General features: G+C 41.3%; 2 protein-coding genes across 3 annotated transcripts in view; both read left to right on the forward strand.

Moving 5' to 3' along the window:
* The window catches only part of TMED10 (transmembrane p24 trafficking protein 10), a 35,088-nt gene extending 22,292 nt beyond the window's left edge, over positions 1-12,796 (forward strand). The window contains exons 3-5 of the mRNA XM_019640474.1: positions 119-192; positions 11,500-11,626; positions 12,043-12,796. Coding sequence (XP_019496019.1) covers positions 119-192; positions 11,500-11,626; positions 12,043-12,164 — 323 coding nt within the window. The 3' untranslated portion in view covers positions 12,165-12,796. The remainder of the gene's footprint in view (positions 1-118; positions 193-11,499; positions 11,627-12,042) is intronic.
* A 6,552-nt stretch (positions 12,797-19,348) lies between these two features.
* NEK9 (NIMA related kinase 9) overlaps positions 19,349-20,797 on the forward strand; it is a 35,128-nt gene continuing 33,679 nt past the window's right edge. For both annotated transcript variants that reach the window (XM_019640365.1, XM_019640366.1), the window contains exon 1: positions 19,349-19,693. In XM_019640365.1, the coding sequence (XP_019495910.1) occupies positions 19,475-19,693 (219 nt within the window). In that variant the 5' untranslated portion in view covers positions 19,349-19,474. The remainder of the gene's footprint in view (positions 19,694-20,797) is intronic.

Raw genomic sequence — 20,797 nt, forward strand, 5'->3', positions numbered from 1 at the left:
GCTATTTCCCTCTATTGAGAGGGGAGGGGTTCGGGAGAAGGAGGGTGGGTGGGTGATTTCCCGGAATTTTAAATAATTCCGCACAATGAATCCTTTGATTTTTTTTTTTTTTTCTCAGGAACAGGGCGGATACCTGACCAACTCGTGATCCTAGACATGAAGCATGGAGTGGAGGCGAAAAATTACGAAGAGGTACGTCCTGCTGTAACAGAGGAGGCAGTAGCGTTCTGTGCTGTGAGGGCTCCGTGACCTAGTAAGGCCAGCAGGCTGTGCTTTGCCCAGAAGGCTGTGGTTTTCTCAGCAGTCATGTGACAACCAGTTAAAATTTAATTGATACAAAAATTTGTATTAACAGCCTTGAACAATAATTCTGGCTGTGCTGTCAGCCAAATGACTAAACCCAGCTGTCCCATAGAAACGTTGGTGTGATAAAACACTGGAGCATATTTACCATTAAGCACTCTTGAGACAGAAACCAGTTATATATTTATAATCTTTCAAAGCTGGAATTCATTTATATGTTAATGTCCAAGGTTAAGAAAAGTGATTGGTTTTTAATTCCTAAGGCTTTTTTTCCCAGACCAACAGGTCTGTATATTTCTAGGGCGCAGATTCAGTGCTGTTTAGACCTGAACAACTGTGCTGCCTTTGAGAAACAAAATAATTAGAAGTAGCTTTTCGTTAAAATAATTTGAAACTTTTAAGGAAGATGGAAGAAAAAAACTGCAAGAGAGTAGGGATCTTGATAATGAATAGAATTGTTTGCTGACAGGACATGTTGTAGAGAATAAAAACTGACATTTATTTGGGGGGTAGGGAGATGAGGGTTCCATAGAATAAATGGGAAGGGGACTGAGCCTCTGTCATCTCTAATCTGAGAGACTTGGGGGGCCGCACAGAGTGGTTCTTCAAATCAAGAGCACCTTTGAAAAACCACAAGAACTATTTAAGACTGGTGGATTGATCTTTACAGTAAGATAAGAATATTTTTACCCAGATCAGAGTCTTTACAGCAGCACCTGAGGGCATGAAGAAGAGGTGGGGTACAGGAAATGTAAATGGCTTTTGAAGAATGTAAACCAAATAAGCAAGGATGTTGTTTTAAGTGATTTAAGAGAATTTTCTAGGACCGATGGGAACAGAAGTTGCTTTATCTTTTGTCAGGACTTGGAAGGGAATATCCTTTAACATGGAAGAAGATTGGAAGTGACTGGCTAATTCTGCCACAGGAAGTAGTAGTCCCATTATATCCAGGTCTTCCCTCATTGTCCTAGTTCAGGTGCTCAAGTGAACAAAACTAGGTTGAGTTATTTGTAGGCAGTAAACAGGAGCAAGTGATACAGCTGCAAATGAGACAGCTCTGTTAAGAGACTTTGATTTACTTGTTTCTGTCTCAAGGGTCGTTTAATTAAAAGAAATAAAGCATTGAGAGCCTCTTTAGTTGATGAACTTAAGAGAAATAAAAAAATCTTTTTAAACTTTCATGATTTAGAAGAATCTTAATTATATTTAAGGTAACGTATGTTAAAGTGGCGTTGTAAGGTATAAAACACTAAGGAAAATGTTGTAGTTATTATGAGGAGGAAGAATAGGTAAGATAATTTTCAGGTTTTGATAACTGCTGCTGTATCCTCAATTTCAGACTGTTCTCTAAGTAAGCATTCATTGAAGTCCTACTATGTGAAATTTTACCTGTTGTAACTTTTCCCCCCAATGTGATGGTTATCATTAGGTGGTATATGTTAAATAACAGGTTACCTGATTAGACATCAGACCTAGTTTGTTCTCTAGAACAGGAGGTATTACTGTGAGTTTAAATATAGAATGTTGTGGACATCACTGTTGAATAGCATTTTAGAATCCTTATACCTCCTGGAATTTCCATCATCCTTGGACTTGGTTGACGCTGGGAAATGGCTGTTATCTTTCCTGACCTTTTGCTTAACCCAAGAGGGGAATCCTTAGCAGAAAGCAAACCACAGCGCTTCCTTTGCGCTACTTCCTGCTTTGGAAGTCTGGCACTGTCCTAAGCCTTTCTTTACGCACATGGTTACAACACAGCTCTAAATTCTGTTTCTTAACCAAAAGACTCCTCCCAGTACTGTCTGTGGCAACGTCACTCCCCTCCTCCTTACCCCCCAAAAGCAGACCAAATTGAGACAGGAGGAGAAGTGGTTATGACACAGGCCAAAGACCATCCCTTTTCTCAATCTATGGCTAGGCTCCCTTGAACTTAGCTTAGAGATAGCTGTTAGTTGTCTCTGGGCTAATGCCTGTGACAAGAAAATGGATAATGGAACCACTCATTCCCTGGTTAATTACCAGTGAGCACTGAACATGTAGAGGTTTCGAGGCATTTAATTTCAGGCCCTTGAGATAATGGAGAACCTTTGTCTCCAGAGGATTTGGGCCCTTTGGCATCAGTATTTAGTTCAGGAAGGTGGCACATTTCTCCAATTTTTTTCACATCCAACATAATCCCTCCCTCACATTGTGGACTTCATAATTCTGAAATCCCATGTGGTCCTATAAAATTCACTAGTAATCAGTGTCTTAATAGCTGAGCAGAGTACCACACTACCTACTAAATTGTTATGGAGTATTTAATTAGTTAATACATGTGGAATTGCTATATAAATGTAGTACAAATGTAAGATGATATTATTTGGAAGACAGTTGCCAAATTGTAAAGAAGCATAGTCTTGTTTGAATTCTTTAAAAAAGAATGCTGGGGCCAGCAGAGTGGCTCAGTTGCTTAAGAGTTGGCTTAGGAGCGCGGGCTCTGAGCAACGGGGTCGCTGAGTTCGATTCCCACATGGGCCAGTGACGCTGCGCCTGAGCTGAGCTGTCGCTGAGCTGCCACAGAATGGCTCAGCTGGTGTAACAGCAAGATTGCCTGTTCAATGGTGGGCTGTGCCCGCCTGCAACTAAGACTGAACTTGGCACCTTGAGCTGAGCTGCCGCCCGGATGGCTCAGTGGATAGAGCGTGCGCTCTTAACAACAAGGCTGCCGGGTTCAACTCCCATGTGGGATGTTGGCTATGCCCACCCACAACTAAGATTGAATACAGCACCTTGAGCTTAGAGTCCACGAGCTGCTGACAGGAAGCCAGATGGCAATTGTCGCCCTCCACAACGAAGATTGAAGAACAACAACTTGGCTGGTCCCCTTCCCCAGTTCCCCAATAAAATCTTTAAAAAAAAAAGAAAAAGAAAAAGAATGCCTATGTCCTCAGAAATAAGGCACTTCTAATTCCCTCTGTTATATTTTAAGGACCTCTCACCACTATCTTTTGCCCATCAGAGGGGGTCATCTTTGTAGTCAGTTGAGCCATTTCTTTTTAATTTGTGGTCTGTGAACTAGAGCAGCTGTTTGCAGGGACTTACTGTCTAATTGTGCAGTTGTGGGAATGAAGGCAATTACTATATACCACAAAGAAGAGCTATCAGACACATCCTCTAACTCTTGGGCAATGTATGTCCCTTGCGGTGGATGTCAGCATTTTCACCAGGACTAAAATCCTCTTTTGCCTAGGATTTCTTTTTGTCAGTCATTGGCTGTCAACAGATACACCAAAAACACAGTTGCCCTCATTGGAGCAGTAGCTAAAGACTTTCTAAAACAGCGGTTCTCAACCTGTGGGTCGCGACCCCTTTGGGGGTCGAACAACCCTTTCACAGGGGTCGCCTAAGACCATCGGAAAACAAAAAGATACTTAGATTACGATTCATAACAGTAGCAAAATTACAGTTATAGAGCAGCAACGAAAATAATTTTATGGTTGGGGGTCACCACAACATGAGGAACTGTATTAAGGGGTCGCGGCATTAGGAACGTTGAGAACCGCTGCGCTAAAAGGTCTCTTTCTCTGATGCCCTCAGGAAGGAGGAACTCTGGTTCTGTTGTGTACTAGATCCAAAACCCCTTTCTTGACATAAATTAAATGAGACAACATAGGTAAGGCACTTGACACATAGTTGGTCAATTCAGTAGGTTTTAACTCCTTTCTCCGGCCCTTTCTGAAAACTGCCAAATGGCTATGACAGAGTAAATAGGATCTTACTAAATTTCATTTAGCCCTAATATTGGCAATATTATCTGGACTAATTCTGGCACATTGGTGACCTTTTGAGTTTCTGTGAAGAGGACTATGATTCATATACCCCACGTGCTGGTAGACTTGTCCTTGGGGTAGTTCTGTCTTCTTATCTTGATTGTGGTAGACTGGATGGTCTCCACATGTATTGCTGTGTTTCTCAAATTCTTGGGCAGTGGTGGGGTGGTGTGGAGGTAACAAAGTAATTTGATTAAATTTGGCTTACCACAGAAGCTTCCTTCTTGAGTCTCAGTGCTCCTCCAAGGAAAAGAATCTAGTGATTTTCTAAAGGCTGGTTTCACATCCGTGTTTTTCACAGTTAATGTCTTTCCTTGGCACAATTACATTAGCACTCTGAACTCTACAGATTCAAATCATCGTTAGAGGAGTGGAAGATTTGAATATGATTTAAGAAGAGTAATTATAGTTATTTTGGAGGTGTACATAAGCAAGGAAAAACTTTATAACTTGTAGCTTTTCCAAACAGTATCTGCCACTGCTGATGAATGATAGATATGATGATTGAGAGAACTTTCTCCTAGGCAGTGGACCTCCTCAAAATGAATGCTGAGTGAAATGCTGGGTAGATGTAGAGTCCTGTTAGCATGCAGGAAGCCTTGCTTCAAGGGACCAGCAGCACTTACTATCTGCTATGAGAAAGTTGGCTCCTTTGAAGAATGCATGGAAAGGATGTAACAAGTCTGTTGTGTTTGCCATGTTTTAGGTTTGTGGAATTATACAAAGTATACATCATTTTAATTTCCTTGAGTTCAAGGGCCAAACTAATGTAGGGGAAAAGGATAAAAATCAAAACAATGTGAATATGACAGTGTATCATTGAGTGTTAATTGTGGGACTCAGCCTAAGTGCCATAGGGCTTTAGGGAAGAGGGAATCAGTGTGGACAGGAGTGGTTAAAGGAAACGTCATGGTTAAGGGTTGAAAGTAGGGTTTGCAGACACTGAGTGTGTGCTTTTTGAAGTCAGGGATTTGGTTTTGCTTGCATTTTACAGCTTGGCAATTTTGATGCTGAATACATGCTTTGGGTAGGGAGTTAAGAAACCATGGTTTCAGGCCGGCCAAGTGGCTCATTGGTTAAGAGTTGGCTTGGGAGCATAAGCTCTGAGCAGCAGGGCTGCCGGTTGAGATCCCACATGGGCCAGTGATGCTGTGCCCTCTACAGCTAAGATGGTGAACAACAGCTCGACCTGGAGCTGGGCTGCCGTGAGTTGCCGGCGACAGCATAGGCTGCAGTGGGCTGCCGTAAGCTACCATGAGTGGCCGGCGGCCGGCATGAGCTGCCATGAGCCACCGTGAGCGGCCATCCAAATGGCTGGCGACCGATCTGCCTCAGCCCAGAAGAGCACAGTGATCACAATACCAACTTGGGCCAGTGAAGCAACGCCCTCCACAACTAGACTGAAGAACAAAATGACAGCAACTTGTCTGTTCCCCTTCCCCGATTCCCCAATGCTGTTCCCTCCCCCAATTCCCCAATAAAATTTTAAAAAAAAAGAGAGAGAGAGAGAGACTATGGTTCTGCTAGCCTTGGTCTTCTACCCAAAGGAATGAGTAACTTTGTGGAATCTTCAGTTTCCTTATTTGTAAAATGAAGTCCCTTATAGATTTAATATTCTTTGATTATTTAACCTCTAAAGGCAGGCTACAAGGGGAATGCTGCCCCCTAGTGGAGAACCTATGGTCCACAGTGTCAAATAGGCTTTGCTTTTTTGTCAAGGTGTGGGCAACACACACATCAATCATCCTTTCAGCTGTGGAAGAGAGAAGTAGACTAGATGAATAATAGCCTGCCTTCATGAAATGTGTATAAGTTTGCATTCATATGGACACTTGGAACATTAAATCAGATATTTAGAAGAGCACAACAGTCAGTGGGGATTTCAACAGATGTTTCCTTGTTAGCTTCTTGTACTGACTATGATTAAAAAGTCTTGATGATACTCATTGAATGCTTAGTCCTGGGCAAACGAGGGTTTTCCTGAGACTACTTATGATAATTTGTTTTAAATTTTTGTTCTCTTAGTATGTAAAAATAAGAATAAACAGTATAAAACCTAGGAAGTTTGACTAATAAACTGGACAACTTACCCAGATCCATGTGGCCTACTGTAGCTCATTCACGGCAACTTTGATCAAGAAAAAACTTAGTGTGGTTTTTTTTTTCATCTGGTTTTCTTCATCACATTTTTAGTACCTACAGAATAAAATGTAAACTCAGCCTTGGATTCCAATCCCAGCTCCACCAAGCTCAGAGACCTTGGGAAAGTTATATAACACTCTGAGCCTTAATTTTTTCATTTGAAAATTTAAGGACAATAATATTCACCTTATATGGGGTTTGAGGATTAAGGAGATTATAAGATATAAAATACATATCACATTCTGGGTGTGTACTAGTAGGTCTGATTTACTATACTACCTTCCTCAGCCTCTTGCTCAGTTTAGCTCCAGCCTATCTCTTTATTTTAATGTGTTGTTTTTTCTTTTATTTATAATTCTTTCTTGAGTTCGTTCTTTTTTTTTTTTTAAGATTTTATTGGGGAATTGGGGTAGGGGAACAGCCAAGCTGTTTTCCTTCAATCTTAGTTGTGGAGGGCGCAGCAAGCTCAGCTCCAAGTCCAGCTGCGCCGCTTCGCTCAAGGTGCTGTGTTCAATTAGTTGAGGGTGGGCGCAGCCACCATCCCATGTGGGAGTTGAACCAGCAGCCTCATTGTTAAGAGCTCACGCTCTATGCACTGAGCCATCCGGGTGGCAGCTCAGCTCAAGGTGCCAAGTTCAGTCTTCAGTTGTGGGCGGGTGTAACCCCCATCCCATGTGGGAGTCAAACCTCGAGCCTAACTTTTGAGCTCTGTATTTGCTATTGTCCACCACCGTCCCCCAAGCACATGTGTGTGTGTGGACACCTGAGTGCATGCGTACACATACAGATATGCATGTCAGTCCGCTTATGACTAGACTACTTGTGGTGTCCTATACACGCCCTGCACTGTCCTCCCTCCATGTTTTCATTTGCAGGTTCCTCTAAGCCTGGAATGCCTTTCTGTCTCATTTGCTTCAAAATCCTGCACAACTTGCGAAGACCCAACTCAGCCATTTGCCATTAAGCTTTCCTTTATCCTTTCAGCTGAAATTAATCTCATGCTACTTTCTTTCCATTCCACTTTTAATGTGTGCCTTTGTTGTAGAAGTTAATAAATAATGCCTTATATTATGGTTAAAGCTTTTAATGTGAACCTCTTCACCAGCCTTTGAAATTTTAGGAGCAGAGATCATAATTTATCCTGGTTTCTTGCACATAGTGAGTACTCAAGAAAGCATTGTTGTTGGGTCTTAAAATGTTAAAAAACAAAAAACACCCTTTTTACATTTGTTTTGATTTCTAGGTTTAGATTAAATGTAGAAATATTGGTTGTCGGAAAAGTCATGACGTATTTTTTCTGTGTTTTTCGTTACAAAAATGCGTCATGACTCTGACAACCCATATATCCATTATTTTTTTTTGCCATTGACTATTCATGTGTTAGATGGTTGAAATAGCAAAGTTTGTTTTCAATACTGTTTTAGTCTCTTGGCGATTCTTTTATGTTTCCTAGATCTTAAATTAATACCAAGAATAAAAATAGTTATTAGGCAGAGATTTTTTTTAGGAAAAGAGACCGTCATCCTACTCAAAAGTGTGAAAATAATTTATTGAATTAAGGACAGGATTGAGTAGGGGTATTTCATTGAGATAATACAACTGATTTGGACGATAGAAATCAGGCTGCTTGGTTATGAATAGTCTGCAGTAGGACCTATACTAGGAAAGGGGTTGGGGAATTGAATATTAACTAGACAAGGGCCTGTATATAGTGCGGATACTGTACAGCAGTAAGAATGAGGTGAATATGCAAGCACTGAAGGTTTTGGAAAGATCTTATTAAATGAAAAAAAAGCAAGCCATAGAACAGAATATACATTATGATCCCATTTATAAATAGTTTTTAATTGTATTTTTCTACGTACATTTATATACATACAAAAGCATAGTGTGTATCGTCTAACAAGGTCTGGAAAGATACACATCAATTTCATAATCATGGTTACCTCTGAGAAGGAATGTGTGGATGTGGGAATTGATCTATGAAGGTGGCTTTTTTGTTTTTGTTCCCTTTGCTTCTGAATAGTTTAAATTCTTTAGCAGGAGAACATATTTATGGGTTGCTTGTACAACTAAACAGTAAGTGAAACACCAGAAAGGAAGAGCATTGGGAACAGGTACTTTGGGCTCTAATCTACGAAAACCACTTCAGTACCAACATCCGTTTTCAGGTTTTAGGCATTTGGGCTATTGTCATTTAATCTAAATAAATACATAAGTACATAAATAAAGTGGGGAGAGGGTTAGAAGTAGTCTTCAAAATAATTTTTAAAAGTATTATTTTCATCTGGCAGAGGCACAATCTTAGTTTCACTTCCAGTTCTTTTTGTAAGTTTCTATTTAGGGAACCTTAAATCATTCATTGCTAAAGAAGTATCATAGCATTGTTTTCATACTATCTCATTCAGGAAGCTTTGGAGGGGGAAGTATAAACCAAAAGGGAAAACATTAAACAGACTAAGGTTCAGCTTATGTATCTCTTGTATTGGTATCTTTTTTTCTTGGGGAATTTCTTTGCTCTGTGGCTCTATGTGAAATATATGATATATATTTTAGGTTAATGACAAAATCTGGCATTTGGGGGGCCGGCCGAAGTGGCGCGATGGTTAAGAACTCGCTTGGGATGCCAGAGGGCCCCGGTTCGGATCCCACATATGAGGGCCGTGACACTGCCCTCCACAGCTAAGATGCTGAACAACAGCTCAACCTGGAGCTGGGCTGCCGTGAGTCGGCAGCGACGGCGTAGGCTGCAGTCCCTGTGGCAGTGGGTTGCCATGGGCTACCGTATGTAGCCAGCAGCCAGCGTGAGCGGCCAGCAGCCGCCGTGAGCGGCCGTCCAGAAGCCGGCGACTGATCTGCCTCGCCAGAGAAGAGCACAATGATGGTGCCAACAACATCCTCCACAACTAGATTGAAGAACAAGATGACAGCAACTTGTCTGTTCCCCTTCCCCGATTCCCCAATGCTGTTCCCTCCCCCAATTCCCCAATAAAAATCTTTAAAAAAAAAAAAAATCTGGCATTTGGGCATTGAGCTGGGAAAATTAGCTCAATGCATTAACTAACCACTGGTTAAATGTTATACCCAGTTAGTTTTATTCTGTTCTGCAGCTGTCAATCGCAACATTAATTCTAGCCAACATTTTACAATGTCAGAAAATATACATTCAGTAAAAGAAATCTTCGGTGGATCATTGAAAATCTATCACCACAGTTTATGTACCTTAAATATCAACTCAACTTTTTATATCCCTATCTTAACAGCAGTTTCTAGCTTTCTTTTATTTTAAATAACTTTTGCCCTGTTCTTCACATGTATAGTGAAGAATACAGCTAGGCAGAGAGAACATAAGAATACCCTTAAATTCTTCCCATTCATTCCACGTTAGCTGCTGTTAACATTTAATAGAGAGAAAGATCAGGAAGGTGAATGGGACAAGAGAGAAGAAGTAGGAAGTTACACAGCTAATGTATGGTAAACGGCGTAAAGAAGCAGATGTAGAAAAAGAATTTTTGAAGAATTCTCTATATGGAAAAATTTAAGAGCAACTATTATATGAGTTTTAAGATCTGGGAAGCTTTAGTGGTATATCCCCATATTAAAGCATATGATAACCTAAGCTCGATCAGAAAAACAATTAGAATATGAAATCTTTGCTCTTGTCATATCGGGGGGGGGGGGTTTCACAGATGTCTGGATTGAGAAAGGAGCACAGTGCATCGCTTTCTCACATCCTTCATTCCTTAGCATACTGGGAAGTCCCTGGAGATTTTTGTTTTTAGAATGGCAGTGTTATTCTAAAAACAAGTGCACTTTTTTTTTTTTAGCAGACCTAGGATTCATCTGGGTTGTGGAGCTCTAAACCTAAAGCTATTGTGGGATTTAAATGAGCAAAGCAGAATTTTCTAATTAGTTTGAGTTATTATCTTTTTTGTTTTTTAAAGATTTTTTTTTTTATTGGGGAATTGGGCGGATGGGAACAGCGCTGGGGAATTTGGGGAAGGGGAACAGACAAGTTGCTGTCCTTTTGTTCTTCAGTCTAGTTGTGGAGGATGTTGCTTCACTGGCCCAAGTTGGCACCATCATTGCGCTCTTCTCTGGCGAGGCAGACCAGTCGCCGGCTTCTGGACGGCCGCTCACTGCGGCTGCTGGCCGCTCACGCTGGCTGCTGGCTACACACGGTAGCCCATGGCAACCCACTGCCACAGGGGCTGCAGCCTACGCCGTCGCCGGCGACTCACGGCAGCCCAGCTCCAGGCTGAGCTGTTGCTCAGCATCCCAGCCGTAGAGGGCAGTGTCACTGGCCCTCACATGTGGGATCCGAACCGGGGCCCTCTGGCATCCCAAGCCAGCTCTCAACCATTGCGCCACTCGGCCAGCCCCTTGAGTTATTATCTTAATGCTATAGTTCTATCTACTGTCTTATTCCTATGTATTCCCTTTTGGGAATTTGGTGTTTTTTCTTCTAAAACCACATTTGACTAATACTATGACTCTCACACATTATGCTGATAATATTTATTTCTTAGACATGAGTAGAAGGGTAAAGTGCTTTATTAAAGTCAGAAATCTTGGGAAAATAATATATCTTACTTTACAGCCTACCATATTATAGTACTTGTAAGGAGATTTTAATCAAAATTAAAGTGTAAAAAGAGTCTGAGATGGAAACCTGTAAACACTTGTAGGGAAGGGAAGAAGCCCAAACTTTAAAATACCATATGTTAGCCTGATGACAGAAGAGATTTTAAGTTTGGTGAAACTTTTAAAAAGATTCCTCTGCTGTTTTGTTTTGTTTTTTTAAGATTTTACTGGGGAATTGGGGAAGGGGAAGGAACAGCCAAGCTGTTGTCCTTCAGTCTTAGTTGTGGAGGGTGCAGCTAGCTCAGCTCCAAGTCCAGTCGCCATCCAGTCGCCTGTCAGCAGCTCAGGGCAGCTCAGCTCAAGGTGCCGTGTTCAATCTTAGTTGCGGGTGGGGTGTCCACCATCCCATGCAGGAGTCAAACCAGCAACCTTGTTGTTAAGAGCACGTGCTCTCACCAGCTGAGCCATCCGGGTGGCAGCTCAGCAGCAGCTCAGCTCAGCGGCAGCTCACTGGTCCATGTGGGAATCGAACCAGCAACCCTGCTGCTCAGAGCTTGTGTTCTTAACCAACTGAGCCATTTGGCCGCCCCTGCTGTCTTGTGTTGTTGACCTGAGCAATTTTTTCAGGGAGTGGGTTCATAATTTCTTTCTTTTCCAGATTGCAAAAGTTGAGAAGCTCAAACCTTTGGAGGTGGAGCTGCGACGCCTAGAAGACCTTTCAGAATCTATCGTTAATGATTTTGCCTACATGAAGAAGCGAGAGGAGGAGATGCGTGATACCAACGGTAAGGGGCAGGCAGCTATTGTTTCTCAATAAGTGAATCAGACCCCCAAATTTTAAATTCTGGTGTACCCTTTTCTCAGTTTTGCCAAAGGTAGGATGTACGGGAAGATAATCGCTTACTTTGGCATTGCTGCTACGGGTAAATGAGCCTTGCTAGATTTTCAAGGGAATAGAAATTGCTTCTGTGATACGCAGTTGACCATATTCCGTTAGCTTATTGTATCAAATCGATAGTCCTAATCTCTGTCATTTTTAATATTTATGTGTAGAATAATGAAGATTTAAGGAAAAGCTATCTGAAACCCTCTTGTTAAGCCCAGGGACAGGGTGAAGTTAATTGCCATTTCCCCATGGCCATTGGTTAGCCTGCTGAGCCTCACTTCATTACATTTACAACGCTTTCGGGTTTTTTTTTAGAGTCAACAAATACTCGTGTCCTGTACTTCAGCATCTTCTCCATGTTCTGCCTCATTGGACTAGCCACTTGGCAGGTCTTCTACCTGCGCCGCTTCTTCAAGGCCAAGAAATTGATTGAGTAACCAGACCCACTCTCCTCCCACCAGCAGAACATCACTGGGACGTGCCCAGCCTGAGGCACCCTACTAAGAGCACCATCAAGGCACGTTGGAACCTTCTTGCCGGAACTGATTTCTCTGGGTGTGGGAGGACATGGGTTACCACCCACACCCAGCAAGTCACTGAGGGACTCCTTTTTAACTTGATAGGATTTGGACTGGTTTTGCAACAATAGGACTATTATTAGAGTCATCTATGACAAAAAAATAGGGGTTACCTAGATAATGCCAAAGCCAGTTGGGTTTCCTCGTGTGATCTCTTCGAACCATGGTTTTCTTTTCCTCTCGCACTTGCTCATCAGCTTGGGCTTCCACTTTAGTTCCTTTACCAAGATTTGTATGACCATGTGGAACTCGTTTCATTCTGATTGTCCTCTTTGGATTTCCTTGTGAAAACACCCTTAACTTTATCTTAACCCTTAGCTGAAATGCTTAGGTAGCTTCTGCCAATACCCTTTCATAATTTTATCCTTTCAGTTTATGTCTCTTAAAAGGGTGATGGATGACACCTCATAGAAATGAGCTTTGAACTGTAGATAACTTTTAAAGAAAATTTCATTTTAGAGAATTAAAATATTTGTGCTCAATTGCTTGAACTTTTTTCTTTTCGTGTATTTAGTTCTATGCAATTTTATTACATGTGTAGGTTTGTGTGACCGCAAGATGCAGAGCAGTTCCATCTTAGGGATCCCTCCTGCTCCCCTTTTATAGCCACTGCCACCTCCCTTCCTTCCCTCCCGAGTCCCAACCTCTGGCAACCACTAATATGTTCTCCATTTGTCTAATTTTGTCATTTCCAGAATGTTATATAAAAAGAATTCTACAGTATGTAACCTTTTGAGGTTGACTTTTTTCACTTAACATAGTGCCCTTGAAATCCATCCAAGCAATTGTTCCTTTTTATTGCTTAGTATTTCATGGTTTGGATGTACCACAGTTTAACTGTTCACCCATTGAAGGACATTGGAGTTGTTTTGTTTTTGGCCTTTACTAATAAAGCTGCTGTGAACATACATGTACAGGTTTTTATTTGAACATAAATTTTCATTTCTTGGGGATGAATGCCCAAGAGGGCAATTGCTGGGTTGTATGGTAAGAGCATGTTTATTTTTGTAAGAGACCACTCTACTCTTTTTCCAGAGTGAGTGTGCCATTTTATGTTTCCACCAGCAATGGATGACCAATCCGGTTTCTCCACATCCTCACCTATATTTGTTGTTATTATTTTTTATTTTAGTCATTCTGATAGATGTATGTAATGATACCTCATTATGGTTTTAATTTGCATTTTCCTAATGGCTAATGATGTTGAACATCTTTTCATGTGCGTATTTGCCATCTGTATATCTTCCTCAGTGAAATATCTGTTCATGTCCTTTGCCCATTTTCTAATTAGATTCTTTTTACTCATGAGTTTTGAGAGTTCCTTATTTATCCTAGATACAAGTCCTTTGTCAGATATGTGGTTGCTTGGATTTTTAACATAACTTCTACCAAGGAAAAAATTAGTAAAATTTACCGAGTCTTCTTACATGGCCAGTCACTTGACTTAATTCCTATTCTTATGTGTCCCTCAAGACATATGAGGTATTATAAAAATAACACATCTGGGATCATGAATAAATACTTGAGAATACATGTTGTGAAAGCAAAGCCAAGAATCACTGTGAGAATATGAGGTGCCTAGAGGTCAATACTGATGTAAATAAGAGGTAGCATGGATACACATGACCATGTTTGTAAACAACTATGGAAAATATTATGACAATTTCCCCACTCTCTCAGGAAAGGAGGCAGGAGTTTGTCCTTTCTGTAATCTCTTTTTTAACCCTGCTGACTGTTACAGGGTTTGTCTAATTGCAGTGGCAAGAATGACAGGACTTAGGGACATGCAGCTTGCGGTTAAGAAGCGGCATCCTGGAATTAACAGAGAATGCTGCTGTGATGACCTGGATAAAAGTACAAAGGTGGAAGAGGAAGTGAGTTACGTTGTCAGAATCTCAGGCTTCTGTTAACGTTCCAGCTACTGTGAACCCAAAAGCTTTTTTTCTTCTCCTTTTGACTCCCTGTATGAATTTCTGGTGTGGCGTAGAAAGTGGTTCTTTCATTAATTTGGGCAACATTGCCATCTGCTGGTAAGAATTGATAGGTACTGCTTCTGAGAACCTGGCCGATGAATCCTTGCAAGAGCAGCAGATGTTGAGAAAGTCTCTCTGTGGTATTACAAATGCTCAACGACAGAAGATGCATCCAAGTAGGGAAGAGAATGACCAAATTTGTGGGTTAAGATCTATCTTTAGACGTTTAAAGGTGAAATTCTGTACCATTAGCCTAAGAAGATACTCTTTCATAATTCTGACTGGTGCCTTTCCCCTTTTTAGAAGCAATGAAAGCTACTCAGTTGGTTATAGTACTCTGTTCTGACAAAATGTCAAAGAAGACAGAAGAGGAGAATATTTTATTTTGCTGATGTTTTGTTCCCAAATGTGACTTTGTGAAACAAATTCTTTCATGTCCTTTTACTCATGCCAAAACCACCAACTCCGATATTTGTGCTTTTGGTTTAAAGTTCATTAATATTGCACCTTGATTTTATCTAAAAGTAAAATTATTTGCCTTTGATAAAAGGCTAGTGCAAGAGCAAATCAGCTTTAAAAACGAGGATGTTATCTCGTTTCCTCTGTTTTTGAGCCCATTATTCAACATGGTGTGTGTAATACAGATGAGAATGATGCAATGTAAGTAAGATTTATTTTACCATTGTCATAAACCCTGTCATAAGCAATTTCTCTGTTTGTGTAATGGAAAGAGGCATGTGGGATTTATACAGATTCACTTGTAAGAGTTGGATGGGGATTTCTGTGTAAATTTTCTCAAATAAAGGCTAGCAGAAACCATTGTAGGTGTATTTTTCTGTTACTCTTGAATACCTCTTTGTCTGGATTGGCAGGGATTCCTCCATAGTCCTGTTTTAAAGTATGGCAAATTATACGTGATTAAGTAGAGAAAAAATAGTGTTCATAATTTACTCCAGATGGATAAAGTTTTTGTGAGCTAGTAAAAATGTATTATATTTTATATATGTTAGATATGTATATATAAAAATAATAATTATACATCTTCATAAAGACCAAATAGAGCTGTATAAGCCAGGCATTATTCTATAGCTTCTTTCTTTTGGAAACTGGTATTGAAATTATATTCCTACAGAGGGTCTTCTCCCATGCCCTCCATTCTTAAAATAGCTCTCCCAATTTAGAACCCCTCACAATTTGCTTTATTTGCCCATCATATCTAAGCAAAACCCCACTCCAGCAAGTAATGGCCATTTTCTCCTTTCCTTTACTTGTAGTTGAACATTTTTCATAAAGCTTCTTTCCAAGAGTCAACCTGAAGTGCCTTGCACATTCACTGGCCTCTTATTTACCCTCCACCCCCATTCCCCAGAAAAACATAATTTGTTAGTGAATCTATACAAAATAGTGGTTCCAAACATTGGAGTATAAATACTGTAACATCAAAAATGTTTTATTTCTCGGGGCCAGCCCAGTGGCTCAGTTGCTTAAGAGCTCACTCAAGAGTGCAAGCCCTGAGCAACAGGGTCTCCGGTTCAATTCCCAGCCCGAGCTGAGCTGCTGCTGAGCTGCCACAGTGGCAGGATGGCTCAGCTAAAAAAAAAAAAAAAAGTCTTATTTCTCACTGATATTTTACTTTTAGAGAACATAAATAATGAATAAATTCAGCAACTTGACAAAATGAACTTTAATAATCTCAACAGTATCATATACTTGTTCAATGGTAGTACATATTTTGCAAATTATTCAGTCTGCTGCAGTGGTGTCCCACATAATATGAACCCTGATATATAATTTTAAATTTGTAGTACCACATTAGCATTTCACCATGTAGTCAATATAAAAATGATTAATGAGATATTTTATATATTTTTTCATAGAAACTCTTTGAAATCCAGTGTGCATTTTATAGCTACAGCACATCTGCATTGACTAGACATAATTCAAGTGTTCCAGAACTGCATATAGCTAGTGGCGGCACGCCATGTCGGACAGGGAAGGTATAGACTTTGGTAGATTCTTTAATCTTTATAGTAACTTTATGGCCCCTGGGGATCTGCCATTCATAAGAACTTCTGTTATGCAGCATCCTAACTGTATTCACCTGTTAAAATATAACATGGAAATACCATTTTTGATAAGAGGCACTTTAAAGTTAGTTATACCTTTAGAATGTTGAGTATTTCTGGACTTACTAGGAATATTCAAAGGTCAGATATTTAGTTTCATTTATATCTAGTATAAAGAACTGAGCATGCGTGTTTCTGTTCTGTCTTCTCTAAGATGGAACGGGCTGTTTGTTGAGCTTCTATCTATGCAGAATAACTAGAACAATTCACAATATCAGGCTAACCAAGTTACAGAAAACTAGTTCCTCGTTGCAAAGATGCCAGAAAAATGAATTTTTAAGCTTTGACTGAAACTAATTCAGTTTCTCTGAAAGTCAACACTTCTGATTTTAACTAACAACTTTTTCCATTCTTTAAACTGAAGAAAATGTTTATTGAATATCTATTCTGTTTAATATGCTGAACTAAACTCTGGAGTAGACCCGAATAAATAAGCAGTACTTATCCTCAAAATGCTATCTAGTTAATAGGAGGAGGTAGATGGAATGGTCTCAATCTGAAATGATCTCCCTACTTTGTTTAGCCATTACTGACAATATTTTAGATATTCCTCCAGGAAGCCTTCACTAACCCAGCAAGTTTGGCTGGGAAAGATGCCACTCCTAATAATACTTGTACTTTCTTTATAACAACACTATAACTTACAATTATCCTTATAATTGCCTCATTATCTGTCTGTTATATGGACTGTAAGCTCCATGAGAGCAGGAACCAAGTTTACTTTGTTCTCTCCTGTAACCCAGCACCAGCACAAGTTGGTACTCAGTGTTGAATGAATGAATTGAAAATTCAAAAATATTTCTACAATATAGAACTCTGGAATGAAACTAACAAAATAAAATTTAATGGGCTATCAGCCAGTCTTCCATTTAGTTTTAAAAAGTGTTAAATACATATAAGATAATGACCTGATACTCATTCAACAAATCATTTTTAAACCTATCAGCACTTTTCAAGGCACTGGTGATATAGAACTGAACAAGAGCACAAAATCCTCTCTTGGAGCTTATATTCTAATGGAGATAATAAAGTAAACAAACAAGACATCAATATTTTACAGATAGGCAGTGAAGAAAATGAGTGATGTGATCTGGCGGGAGGGCTGTTACTTTGGATTGAATGTGAAAAATTTAAGTACAGGAACAGTATAAGCAGACCATCATTATGAAGGCTGATACACTAATAAAACAGAAATATTGGATGTAGATAAAGAAGATAGAAGTTCCCTGTATTCTCCTATTCAGACCTGATGTGGAATGTTATGCACAGTGTATTATATCATACTTGAAAAGGAATATTGATGAACTGTGAAGTCAGAGGAATGTGAACTCATTAGCCCTCACACCCCTCACCCCATTCTATCAATTCTCTTCCTCCTATTTGCTATCACTATCCACCTAGTTAAAACCCTCGAAGTGTCTCCTAGACTCACATTTACCACACCAACCATATCCCAACTGATCACAACGTCTAAAAGTTCCTTGGATGGATTTCTTAAACTGGATCTTCTCTCCGCTGGCACTGATAGTACCTCAGTGCCTCTTCTTTTTTTAGAATATAAATTGCCTCTTAGCTGGTCTCCCTGCCTCCAGTCTTTGTCCTCCACACTGTTATCAGAGTTCTTTGTAAAATACAACTTTGTTCATATGTAAGGTGATCATACTGTTTATTGTCTGAGCAGGGCACTTGAGCAAAAGAAGGCTCTATTAGTTATGCTGGGGAGGAAAAAGGTGTAAATTGGGACTTCCCCAGCAAATCAAGACAGTCACACTAATCTATACTCCCCTGCTTAAAAATCTCCCATAATTTTCCATTGCCCACAGGAAACGCCAAACTCTCTGCCCCTGCTTAAAAATCTCCCATAATTTTCCACTGCACACAGGAAAAGCCAAACTATGAAACGATATTTGAGGACCTGTCTTCTCCTGCTTCTACCCAGCATGCACCTTGGGCCCCAGCTACATGATCTCTTAGCCCCAACAGGTCCTGCTCTATGAGAGATCTGGAGCCAGATTGCTCGGTTTGACTCCCAGCTCCCCCACCAGCTGTGTAACACTGAGCAGGTTACTTAACCTCTCTGTGTTTCAGTGCCATTTGTAGAATGGGAATAATAGGATTAAGTGGGATGATACATGGAAAGTAAACATTAGCATAGTGCTAGGAACACGACACTAGAAATGTTCGCTGTTCTCTCTCTGATGTAGATCAGATTCCCACATTTTACAGATTAAAAAACAAGCTTGGAGATGTGAAGTTGCCTACAGTCACAACTGATGGAAGACGTTTTTCACTGCATTGCAATTCTTTTAGTTACTTGAGGGCAAGGAGCATCCTATTGCAGACTCCCCACCCCGCCAAATACAGTGGCACCTAGCGCTCAAAGAATGTTCCATGAGATCAGATGGCCAAACATTTGGAAAGACGCTGAAGGATAATGTTAAGTCTGGAAAAAAAGAAGTGTGTCAGGAGAGTTGACAAAATACTTTTGGAGCTGTGTGTAAGAGGAAGGGACGTAGGGTAGTTCTGGGAGACATAACGGCCCACTGACTGAGATGACAGGAGGCAAATATTTCCGTTTACTATAATAACTACACAAAGAGCGCTATGCAACACTGGAAGGGACTGCTTGCCCAATCACTGCCCTTGAGACAGACCTGTCGCCAAGATGAGACAGGACGAAACCTGGACCTGGAAGCTGTCTGGGGACCTGGCCAGGGATCAGGGAGGTGGTCTTACAGACCCACTGGTGATCTTACTCCCGCCAGAGCCGTTTGGTTCCACGTTGTCGCTACCACGCCCCCGCCAACCCCGAGCAAGGCCTCACTTTCTCCGCGGGTGGGGAGCGAGGAACGCCGTGGCTCCGAGACTAAGCAAGGGGGCCAGCGAAGGCGGAGAAAACCCCGCTGGGCCGGAAGTACCCAGAACCGCTTCCGGGTCAGGGGGAAGGAGCCACCATGGAACCTCGCCGGGTTGCGGGGCCGACGGAACCGCGGGCCGGCGTCTGAAGCGAGAGAAACGCAGCACAGTGAGAGCCACCAGGGACACTCAGGCCGGTCCTGTGGCTGCCGCCATGTCGGTACTGGGCGAGTACGAGCGACACTGCGATTCCATCAACTCGGACTTCGGGAGCGAGTCCGGGAGTGGTGGGGACGCGGGCCCGGGGCCCAGCGCCGGTCCTGTGCCGCGAGCCGGCGGCGGCGCGGCGGAGCAGGAGGAGCTGCACTACATCCCCATCCGCGTCCTGGGCCGCGGCGCCTTCGGGGAGGCCACGCTGTACCGCCGCACGGAGGTAGCGGCCCCCGGCTGCGGCCGTCCCAGCCCCTCGGCAGCTGCGCTTTCCCCGCGTCTTGCGACTGGTCCTCCTGTAGTGCTTGGGTGCCCGCAGGGTATATGTCGCAGGGTCCTCTCCGTCACTCTTCCAAGTCGCCTGCACTAGGAATTCGTTACATCACTGGTTTTACTAACTGGTCGTTTTTGTTTAACCCTGAGCAAGGCAGTGGACCTTCTCTTAGCCTTAGTTTCCCCATCTATAAAATGGGGTTAGTAATAACTTTTATTCTTAAAGGTTATCTTGAGAAACAAAGGTGCTTTGCAAACTGTAAGTTAAAGTGAGATAATACGAATGTGAGCTGTTGCCAAAACTTACTTCCTCTCAGCTCTCCACAGTCATGGTGGGAGGACGGGCACAGCTTCAAAATTCCACTTTAGTGGCAACTCTGCTATCTTTGCCGTTACCTTTAAGTTCAGATGTGAACACTTTTGTCTTGAAGATTAGGGAGATCATCGTGTGTTGCCTCCTTGGTCAGTGTTTATCCAGCAGCGTTTGAGCCTGGGAAATACTTCTTTGGCATATTCTAAGCTATTAGTTCTTAACTTGAGGGGGCACAAGGACTGCTTTGAGAACCTAATGTACAATAAATATAATCGCCCCATCCACAGTTGCACATACACATATCCTTTGAAGAGATTCATGGATCGCTGACCCCCAAGTTCAGTATGAATACTGATCTAAAACCCTGCAGTGGTGATGATTCTACTTAAAAAAAACTAACCATAAACTGATTTTGGTCACTAACGTCTTAAAATTTTAGCTTTAGAATAGTTAAGCATTTAATGAGAACATGCTAGGGTTATTGAAAGCGATTCATCCATCAGTGATCCACCTGGAATTCTGGTGTGTGTTTCAAGCTAGCGTAGTTTTAAGGCTGAAAGATGGAGAGAGGTGGTTGCAAGAGAATATCATTCAGTGTTCTTTTTTATCAGAATGCCACATTAATGTATGATGTTAGAGTTAGTGTTCTGTTTTCTTATTTGTACTCACAATATGAGAAAGAGGGGATGAGCATTAGTATTCCTGTTTAATAGTTAAAGAAACTAAGACAGTATATTTAAG

This window comes from Hipposideros armiger, unplaced genomic scaffold (genome assembly GCF_001890085.2).
Source record: "Hipposideros armiger isolate ML-2016 unplaced genomic scaffold, ASM189008v1 scaffold_49, whole genome shotgun sequence".
Classification (NCBI taxonomy): domain Eukaryota; kingdom Metazoa; phylum Chordata; class Mammalia; order Chiroptera; family Hipposideridae; genus Hipposideros; species Hipposideros armiger.